Source organism: Mytilus edulis, chromosome 4 (genome assembly GCF_963676685.1).
Source record: "Mytilus edulis chromosome 4, xbMytEdul2.2, whole genome shotgun sequence".
In the NCBI taxonomy this organism is placed as follows: Eukaryota; Metazoa; Mollusca; class Bivalvia; order Mytilida; family Mytilidae; genus Mytilus; species Mytilus edulis.
Window position 1 is genome coordinate 92953916 of NC_092347.1, and position 11531 is coordinate 92965446.

The window sequence follows — 11531 nt, forward strand, 5'->3', positions numbered from 1 at the left end:
AACCCCCGGAACCCCCCCCCCCCCCCCCCCCACTCTGGATCCGCGCCTGAGAAATAACTTTGTAGATGAAAATTGCGTCTGGCGACCATAGAATATCTTATGAAATTATTTTAGCTTTGCGGGATGTATAAAGTACGCAAACACGTGTGTCTATGGAATGGGGACTTTTCCCCATGTTGAGAGAATACCACGTACGCTGTCTGCTAGTCAAAATTTGACCACTTGCCTTCTTTCTCGATCGATAAACTTTGCAGAGCCAAGCTTTTCAATGACTTTATCATTTTTCTCGTTCTTAAAGTAACAAGGTGACATATGCAATTCTTGTCGTTAAGCAAAAAACAAGCAAAAACAAAAATGGCGAGCAGCATATTCTAATTCACATTCCCCATTTCCATTCTCAGTTTTAATGTTATCATTTTCGATTGACAGATTATCGAGGCACTTAAGTCGAGCTCGATAGCACATGTACCAATTCATTATAGATGCGAGAGATCAATAAAAACAGTGCACACGGTCACACTGATATATATGCAATCAGATAAAAAAAAATATTAGTATATTAAAAAGCAGAATATAACACTGTGGTGTTTTTTGTTGTTGTTAGTCTTTCTTTGTGCATCTGAACCTGTTTTTTCTTCGAAGTAGTTGGTGAGTTATGTTGTTTCTCGTAGTTTTTTTTGCTGATTCCGGTTATTCTTTGTATGCATTATTTTTCGTAGTCAGCACTGTGACAAAGTTAGAATTAACACTGCTTTTGATAATTATTTGATGTCTCGATGTGCTGTTGAAGGGATTTGAAAGAAGGGGTTATTAGTGTTCTGTGGGTTAAAATTACACATGCAACTTTACAAAATAATCATGAATAGTAAGTACGACCTTCACTCGTGTCTGCCAATATATCTACAAACAGTTTTGAACCAGATTCAAATTCATTATAATACGGTATTATTATGACGCCTATCAGACAAATCGATCTATATTTATATGTTTGCAGTCAATTAAAACCTGATCAGAAAAGGTATCAATTACATGTTCTGTATTTTGTCACTTGCGTAATAGTAACCCATATTTGGTGTTCAAGTACATTATTAAGTCACTGAATTAATGAAGAAAGTTTCAATATGCCGGTAAGTTATAAGTTATCTCCCGTTGTTCACGTTACAATACTATCTAATTTTCTAATTTTAATACAATTTCTTTGTTTACAAAATTATCAATTTAATTAAATTTCAATTTAATATTTATGCGATTGTACAAATATTATTAACTTTTTTCTATTTATTTCACAGATTCATTTTTATTTGTTGGCAAAGATTCACTAACTTTTGATATTGAAAGAAATTTAACAATAAGCTTGTGAAATTGCAGATTACGTGGATAACATGCATGGTGCATGCAAAGAACCAACACTGAAAGTCTTTTCTTTCTATTCGGGAGAAAGCATGTCACCATGTCACGAACCGATCATAAACCGAGCAAGGTACCTTGCTAAATGACGATTTTCATTAATCAGAGAACAAATTAAAACAGGCAAAATTCACATAATAATCACAGCACATACATTATGGTTTTTTTAAATTTTGAAACAGTTCGAAGGATATAAAAATGAACCTTTATACAAACATATATATCAATAGAACTGAATACTGAGGTGCAATACCGTTTTTCAAAGGTAAACAATTCCCACATAACCAAATCTAAAATAAAGTCTTTAATGTAGTTTTACATATGAGACAAACATAAGCAGGACATACAAAAATAACCATGGAACAGCCATTTTAATGTCATGCTTGCGTGAGAATTGTGACAATTTGGCAGAGTGCTTATTCAATACAACTATTCAAAATTCGACCGTTTTACTTACTGGTACATATCAAAATGTGTCAACTACGGTTTTATTCTTATTTTATACACTGAAAAAAAATAGTATTTAATAATCCTATAATACTTGTCCATTGTTGAATTAACAACGAGGTATACAAAGGAATTTAATTAGATTGAATCAGAATGCCATTACCATGCATCAAGTACTTCAACACATTTATTATACATGTACATGTATTAAAGAAGTTATGACTTAAAAAAACCAAACTTCTCAATTAAATATAATTATACTCGATACAAAACACTTTAATTGAAAACCAAGAACCATGAATTCCCCTTTCTAGACCTCTCAAATGAGTTTATTAGTGTATATTGATATCCTAAGTGAAATATTTAATACTAATTATGACTACATAAGGAAAGTTTAAACATTTAATATCTAAGGATTACACGATGGATATGCAGGTTTGTCCACCTTTTTAAATCATACATATTATTAAGATTTATATATCTTGTTGAATATTGTTTTTATTGAAAAATTGAATATTTTTTTTATTGAAAAATTGAATATTTAGTTGTCAACGTCCACTCTAATTTTGTGAAATACACCACGGAACATAGTGAGAGAGATGCTTTAGTTATATTTTGAATTCCAGTCATTTTCTGAAACATTGATCTCAAATGTCGTCATTTATAATTGTGTGTGCCGATGGAACTGTCTATCTTACATTCAATTTTTTTTTACGTATGTTTATCCCCAAAGATACCGTCTATACAGTAGGCTACAAATGTTAGAATCTGAGTGTTTGTGATAGGCAAAAAATTTCAATTATAAAGTAAACTATATATACCACTTTGACTAGCAAATAGGCAGTTCCCGAGAGAAACATGTACTGCCAATTCCCCGAAATTACCAATTGCAAATGCCTTATTTTCAACAAGTGCTAGCCGTGAAAATACATAATAACCAACATCGATCAGTCCCCGAGTTTAATATCTTCTTGTTGTCAACAACAATAATAATCTATACAATATATTTATAAATTAAACAAAAACAATATTAGCACAATTTTACGTCACAATACATGTAGTCAACAATTATCAGCCACAAGTGTACCCTTTACTCAGTGATCAACAATTATCAGAACCTATGTGAACCATTTACCCAAAGATAAACAATTGTCAGTAGCCGTGTGTACCATTTACCAAGTGATCAACAATGGTCGTTGTCCGAGTGTACCATTTAACCAATGATCAACAATTGCCAGTTCTCAAGTGTTCAACTTACCCAATAGTCAACAATTGTCAGTTCCCAAGTGTTCCATTTTCCCAGTCATCAACAATTGTCAGTCCCCAAGAGTTCCATTTCCCCCCGTTGTCAACAATTGTCAGTCCCCAAGTGTTCCATTCCCCCCAGTTGTCAACAATTGTCAGTCCCCAAGTGTTCCATTTCCCCCCAGTTGTCAACAATTGTCAGTCCCCAAGTGTTCCATTTACCTTGGTAATCAAAATTTGTCAGTCTCCCAGGATAACTTTTTAGATTCAGTAGTCAACAATTGTCAGGGTATTGTAGATAGATTGATATCGTTAAGTACTTGGTTGAAGTCATGAGTTACAAATACAACTTCAAGGCGAGAATAAAATCAAGGATATATGGTAGAGTTATTGCAATGAGACATGGGCGAGTTGAAGTAGTTGGTTTCTACAAAAGGTTTTTATTCCCACTGAAGGTTTGTTGTGTCTTTGTTCGGTAATATAAAGATTTAATCAATAAAAGTCATTTGGGGATGTTTGAAATTAAAAGCATTGCTGTGATTTAACGATGGATTTTGTATTTAACAATTTCATAATCAATTTCTATCCCGTAACGCCCTGCTAAGTACATACAATATCTCTTCTCATCACAAAAATAACCATAAATTAGATCAACAGAAGAATATCTATACACTGCAATAAAATATGACATAGAAATTATATTTTGTTACGTTCTCAAATTTTTGTACAGGTATAATTTCAAACTGGTTATACAAGGTGTTTCAGAGAAAACCTTCATCAGTAAAAAACATGGTGCCAAAAGTTCTGAAATCGTTTGAAGTTAATAGAAATTAGTAAAATTTTGTATGGTTTATGAAAAAGTTGAAATGATATCAACTTCATCACGGATGCTATCTTTTTGAAAAAAAATTGACTGATGTTATTTTGTTGTTAATGATACAGTGGTAATCAATGTAGGTGGAAGTTTCGTCCTCTATAGGAATATAACTCCCCAATATTTTGTATCACAGCACTGCATTTTTACACTATTATTGATTACTGTTTTATAAGACTATTTTTTTTTACTAAATCAATACTTCCTTAGATATCATAGAAGACCTTTTAAGTTGTTGCATTTGTGTTTTCCTGGAAGTCCCAGGTAAAGGTTAAACCGGCATACGGTTTTAAAGTTACCGCTTTATAATTAAATCATCAGCATGTTTATTGTTTTGAGACATATGACAATTCCGGCTATCCTTTAGTTAGATTACTATTTTAGTTGGGAAAACGTAAATACAAAATGACCAGCTTTCAACCCTCCCCCAAAAAATTAAAACCAGACTTCAAATAAAGAATTAGTACAGATTTGTTATTTTTCTACAGTTACTTGGATTACTATCTTGGATAGTAAATTTTGTATGGTTTATGAAAAAGTTGAAATGATATCAACTTCATCACGGATGCTATCTTTTTGAAAAAAAATTGACTGATGTTATTTTGTTGTTAATGATACAGTGGTAATCAATGTAGGTGGAAGTTTCGTCCTCTATAGGAATATAACTCCCCAATATTTTGTATCACAGCACTGCATTTTTACACTATTATTGATTACTGTTTTATAAGACTATTTTTTTTTACTAAATCAATACTTCCTTAGATATCATAGAAGACCTTTTAAGTTGTTGCATTTGTGTTTTCCTGGAAGTCCCAGGTAAAGGTTAAACCGGCATACGGTTTTAAAGTTACCGCTTTATAATTAAATCATCAGCATGTTTATTGTTTTGAGACATATGACAATTCCGGCTATCCTTTAGTTAGATTACTATTTTAGTTGGGAAAACGTAAATACAAAATGACCAGCTTTCAACCCTCCCCCAAAAAATTAAAACCAGACTTCAAATAAAGAATCAGTACAGATTTGTTATTTTTCTACAGTTACTTGGATTACTATCTTGGATAGTTTTTTGCTAATGCCTAAGACAAAGTTGCAGTCGTACGGTTTTAGCATATTCAAATCCCCATATATAAACTTCATTTTCAAATTGTCTTTAACTTTTCATTATTTCTAGAGGATGGCCAATATAGAACATCATAAGAAGTATGAAGTTTGTTATGTCTGAAGTTTTCTAACATGTCAATATCAGTTGAACACCATTAATCATACAATTTAAGAGAAGGTACATTTTGGGGTGAATTAATCCTGTTTGAACATAAAAAACTAAAGATTGGTTAAAGATCTTTTAAAAATAAATATAAGCTGTGGCGTAATGACACGAATGATGTCTTAATATGAAGTAATAAGTTGGATTAAATAATTTAAAAAAAAAACAACGTCTGGGCAAAGTTATAACAGATTACATGCGTCGCCGATTATAGTTTCTTTATCTTTATACCAGCATATAAATACATAATAATTATCTGTATAATATCTTTATATTAGCACGCGTCATTTAGGTGTAAGAGTAAAGACTGCTACGATCAGAATAATGTGTGTTGGTAGACATGTCGTCCTGTTTACTATATTACACAAGAAGAGTGCCATGCTCTTTGTATGTTATAGTATCTCCACAACAGTTATCTAAGGGGACATAAATGACATGTTACAAGACAAAATCAAAGCTCTCTTTTCCAATTGACAATCTTTATTTTCACCAATCATCTTGGTCTACCAACTAAACAGAACCTAGGTTTTGAATTATTGTTCATTTACTCTGGTCTTGAATATCCGCGACTTATTTGCAATCAATCAATCTATCAATCAATCCATCCATCCATCCATCCATCCATCAGCTTACAAAAGTTATCACGAGGACGTTTGGCTCACGGTTTCTGATGCATATACTAAATACACAACCCACTGACATGATTACGAATTAGTGTATTTTCAATGACTTGGTCAGGTGCTTGGATATTTGGAAAAAAACCCAAATACGTCGACATGTTAGGTGTGATAATAAAATTGTGTATCCAACCAATTACTTTAATAAATAAACAGGCACTTGATCGTAAAATAGTGTAAAGTACGAAACCACTTTCAGTAAGATTTTTACGATTCCCAATTTAACAATGTAATAACTTTTTCAAATGCTATTTACTTGGCTTAATCGTGTTCTTGCACAAGGATAATCCTAATGGAAAGCAATATTTAAATATGTCATAAAAATATGTTTTCATGTTTTTTTTGCATTTTTTCAGACACCACTGAGGAGTCCTTGCTCATCAGAAGTTTTACCGAGGTCGCCATCAAAAATTCATCCTGACTTATTATATTTAGAACACCGACGAAGAGGTAATATGCTGAATGTATTCATTTCCTATTTTGTAACTTATCATGTGTGACTGATTAATCACGAGATTATGATATTAACACATATTTCAATGAGGCAGAGCGGCACCGAAATGACAATGGAAATGACGTGTGTTCCTGAAATTACCTCCATCCGACAGACTTAAAACTAAATTTTTGGGGACGCCAAATGAATTAAACGCTAAATAATGAGCATCCATACCAAAAGAACGTAAACATAAACTTCACAATAGTGCAAGGTCAACTTTGAATAAGGAACTCACACTAGTCCAAGGTTCCCCTTTTCATTGAGTGATACACTCATAGTTTTTGACGTTTTAAATAAGTTATAAATTAATCGATCGCGATTATGTGTGCTACAAATGACAGTAAAATTGAGAATGGAAATGGGGAATGTGTCAAAGAGACAACAACCCGACCATAGAACAAACAACAGCAGAAGGTCACCAATAGGTCTTCAATGTAGCAAGAAATTCCCGTAGATGCACATACTTTCTTCTGTCAGTTTATACCGTTACAGATTTTGTTATATTGCTGCATTCAATGGAAGATATGGTTATCGAACCGACGTACTTGATATTTTACCGAATTTATTGCGAATTCGTATTTAATGCTTGTTTGTTCGTGCACCTGCTGGCTTGCAACTGTTTCAATCGTCTGTAGTTTTCTAGATCTCTGTTTTATTCACTTTGTTTAACACTGTTGGTTAGGCACTTTCCAGTTATATGGTAACGTGAAGTGTTGTTAACACATTGTTTAACACTGTTGGTTAGGCACTTTTTAGTTATATGTTACAGTGAAGTGTTGTTAACACATTGTTTAACACTGTTGGTTAGGCACTTTCTAGTTATATGGTGCAGTGAAATGTTGTTAACACATTGTTTAACACTGTTGGTTAGACACTTTCTATTTATATGGTAACGTGTTTAACACTGTTGGTTAGCCACTTTATATGGTAACGTGAAGTGTTGTTAACACATTGTTTAACACTGTTGGTTAGGCACTTTCTATTTATATGGTAACGTGTTTAACACTGTTGGTTAGGCACTTTCTAGTTATATGGTACAATAAAGTGTTGTTAACACATTGTTTAACACTGTTGGTTAGACACTTTCTAGCTATATGGTACAGTTAAGTGTTGTTAACACATTGTTTAACACTGTTGGCTAGGCACTTTCTAGTTATATGGTACAGTGAAGTGTTGTTACAACATTGTTTAACACTGTTAGTTAGGCACTTTCTAGTTATATGGTACAGTGAAGAGTTGTTAACACATTGTTTAACACTGTTGGTTAGGCACTTTCTAGTTATATGGTAACATGAAGTGTTGTTAACACATTGTTTAACACTGTTGGTTAGGCACTTTCTAGTTATATGGTACAGTGAAGTGTTGTTAACACATTGTTTAACACTGTTGGTTAGGCACTTTCTAGTTATATGGTAAAGTGAAGTGTTGTTAACACATTGTTTAACACTGTTGGTTAGGCACTTTGTAGTTATATGGTAACGTGAAGTGTTGTTCACACATTGTTTAATACTGTTGGTTAGGCACTTTCTAGTTATATGGTACAGTGAAGTGTTGTTAACACATTGTTTAACTCTGTTGGTTAGGCACTTTCTAGTTATATGGTACAGTGAAGTGTTGTTAACACACTGTTTAACACTGTTGGTTAGGCACTTTCTAGTTATATGGTAACGTGAAGTGTTGTTAACACATTGTTTAACACTGTTGGTTAGGCACTTTCTAGTTATATGGTACAGTGAAGTGTTGTTAACACATTGTTTAACACTGTTGGTTAGGCACTTTCTATTTATATGGTGCAGTGAAGTGTTGTTAACTCATTGTTTAACACTGTTGGTTAGGCACTTTCTAGTTATATGGTACAGTGAAGAGTTGTTTACACATTGTTTAACACTGTTGGTTAGACACTTTCTAGTTATGTGGTACAGTGAAGTGTGGTTAACAGAAAGGAGTTCATGACGTATGCTCTAAAGTAGCACAAAAGTACCAGAAGTTGGACTTTTTCTTGGGTTGTTGTTGAATATGTCAGAAGAATTTCATTTCAATTCTCAATTCAATATTTTATTAACGTCTCAACTTTGTACAAAGATATACCATATAATACACAAAACAGTTTATTTATACTTAAACTGATGATTTGCTTCTTCATTAATTACCTGAAATTAATTTTTAAAATAATTTAAAAAACTTTTAAAAATCGAACACTAACATTACAATTTAACATTTTTACCTGAATGAAGTTTTATGTAAATAATATTAATTTCAAATAGCTAATTTATGTAATCATAATATTTCTTCAAAGGACAAGATGAAATAATAGGCGAATGGAAGAGAGGACGAATGCCATCTTTTTCCAGATCAAGAACATTGCCCGTTATAACCCAATCAGAACCATCCTTCCATTCACCGCTATCAGACAGATCAAGAAGTGGAAGATATCAGTTACTGAAACGGAGATCCAAAAGTCCTGTGGATATTAAACCTTACCAGGCAAGATTATCAGACAGATTAAAGACGCCAGACTTCAACGCACTTGTATTGAAAAATAGACCAATACCACAACTCTTTGACCGTGTTGACGAAAATGAAGAATTTAAAACTAGAAGCATTCAAGAATGGAAAAACCAAGTGGTTAAGTAAGTATATAAATTGACAATGTTTTGAGATTGATGAAAAAAATACATCAATAAAAATAAAAATGATTGGCAGAAAACCTCATATTGAACTATAGTCTTTATCTGTTCTGAATAGATTTATGGATATTAAATTAAACAAGACAATTTGGTATGATTAGCAGTGAGAAAACTATCCACAGAGACCAATGACGATGATGTAGACCATAGTTAATAGCAGCACCTTCAACGATTGAGTAGCACCAATAAAATACTTCCACGATAAAACGCATACCTTGTTGTAAGCAATAAAAGGCTCTAGCACGACACAAAGCTCAAGCTAGCAGCCACTATGTTAGCAGCCAGTTGGCTCCAGACTGGAAACATGCACAACATGTAGTATCCCCTTACACTGCATATTGGTTTAACAGCAAAACATAAGAACACACTGTGAAATCGACGTAAACAAGTTACTTGTCAGATCGGTACGAAGCAAAAGATAAAAAAAAACAAAAAGAGAACTTTAATATATTGATCTTTGAAGTATCTGTTATTTTACTTACAACTTTCTACATTCATGACATTTAAAGCTTCATAGATGTTGTAGACACATTAATTGTTGAAGAGGTTGCCCTCAGGATATTTAATCTTAATAAGCAATATATTGGTGATATATCCATATTAGCTCGAATATCTCAAGTTCAGCTATAAACAAATTTGACCGTGAAATATCCGAAGTTAAAATACAGGCAAAGGGTCGTAAGGTTAAATGAGCTATGTTTCTCAGGTCATGCGATCCCAAATTTGTTTTATTAATAATAATGTCAGGTGGACTGTTGGTGTACAATTGAAATATTAAATTTCTGACAGAGTATCACAGCACATCTCTTTATTTTTATATATGTCTGTAGCTAATTCAGCTATTGAATTTATTTATAAAAGATCACATTAGCAGTCGCAAAAAAAATATGAGGGGCCTTCAAAAATAAATACAACACTTCACAAATGTCATGCGTAAAGATTCATACCTTCACCAAAAACGCCAAAAATGAATATTTGAGAGCCTGGCATAAGAACTGAAACAGCTTAAGAGCGATGACTAAAAAGACATACACATAATACCTAAATCATTCTTAAGTCAACATTACCTGGTACCTACTTAAATATGCCTTTTTTTTAAAAGCTTCAGTATGCAAGCACTGAAGGCTTCTATTTGTAATTTTATTTTTGGATGCAAATCAAATTTTCGTCTGTTTTCATAATTTAAATAGTGAATTGGTTTTGATTTCTAATATTGAGAATTTGAAAAATGTTTTTTTTTTTTTAAATCTGGCGTAAGAGTAGATATAATAACTATATGCTATAATCTAAAATCCGTTGTTTGTTGTTACAGAATTGTTCCCAAAAGACCATCGTTTGCAATAGCAATGGACTGGAAAGCTCCTCCCGCTGAATGGGATGACAGAGACCCGTTTTTATATTCTCCGAAACCAATGTTCTATAAGAACAAAAAGTTTGTGTCTGAACGAGACTTTGTTGTGAATCCAGAGTGGGGATCTGAGAAAAAGAAAGTGTCTGTAAATTCACCAGCTTATAGTACATGTGCACTGAGATATGGTTGGTGTTGCTGATATTTCACGTTCTTTTACGACTGGTTATATATACGATTCTTCCAAATAATAGTCTTTTTATTGGGATATTTGATTTGATTTTTATTTTCATGTCATTGAAGATCTAAATTGCTTTTAATATCCACACAGGACCAAAATTTCTTAAACAATTTTGAAAAAAATATATGAGCATTGTTTTAATGCTTTATGAAAATAGATTTGTTACTTTATGAATTATACTGTAAGTATATATCAAGCAACAGTGTACAATGCATATTTATATAAGTGGAAGTTTGTAATGTTTCCTTTATATTTGCAGGTGGTTAATTGAGTATGACATTATTTTTTTTTATAATAAAAAAACTGAAACCAATTTTATGATAAATATATATTTGTACAGAAAAAAAGATTAAATTCATGTCATGATTGTTAACACTTGACCACAATTGTAAAAAGAAACTAGTTACATTTAGTTGTCTTTCTTTGGACATTCATTCTTATGTCCCAATTTTTCTCCTTTTCAGTAAGGTAGCAATCACAATTAAAAAAATAGCAATAAAATTGTCGCAAACACGCCCCTTATAATTTAGTTCCCCTGCAAAGAAACACGTACAATGGGAGAAACCTTATATTCTGTTTACTTTTCAAGGACATGCAAACTTAGAGGTTAAATCAATACTTTAAAAAAACTATTTAGGGAAGTAATCATAGTATACACACAAAAAAATCAAAGCTTAAAGTTCAAATACTAAACTGACTAACCTTTAAAAACGTGTGTGTTTAAAAGCAGTTAGTATTTATACTGCAGACTTAAATTAGAACATCTAAAAGCTATCTTCTAGACCGAGAAGATTCGACTAAAATGGAGGGAAAGTATGTAGGAGATTGATGTTTCAAAACTT

General features: G+C 32.4%; 1 protein-coding gene across 2 annotated transcripts; it reads left to right on the top strand.

The window, feature by feature from the left end:
• Positions 1-1020: 1020 nt before the first annotated feature.
• On the top strand, positions 1021-11101 carry LOC139521085 (uncharacterized). 2 transcript variants are annotated; one of them, XM_071314352.1, is made up of 4 exons: positions 1021-1127; positions 6274-6367; positions 8710-9043; positions 10413-11101. In XM_071314352.1, exons 1-4 carry the CDS (start codon positions 1122-1124, stop codon positions 10648-10650), a joined length of 672 nt encoding a protein of 223 aa, XP_071170453.1. In that variant the 5' UTR covers positions 1021-1121; the 3' UTR covers positions 10651-11101. The 2 variants fall into 2 exon arrangements, with proteins under 2 accessions (XP_071170453.1, XP_071170452.1); XM_071314351.1 differs by lacking the exon at positions 1021-1127 and adding an exon at positions 2172-2289.
• Positions 11102-11531: the final 430 nt, after the last annotated feature.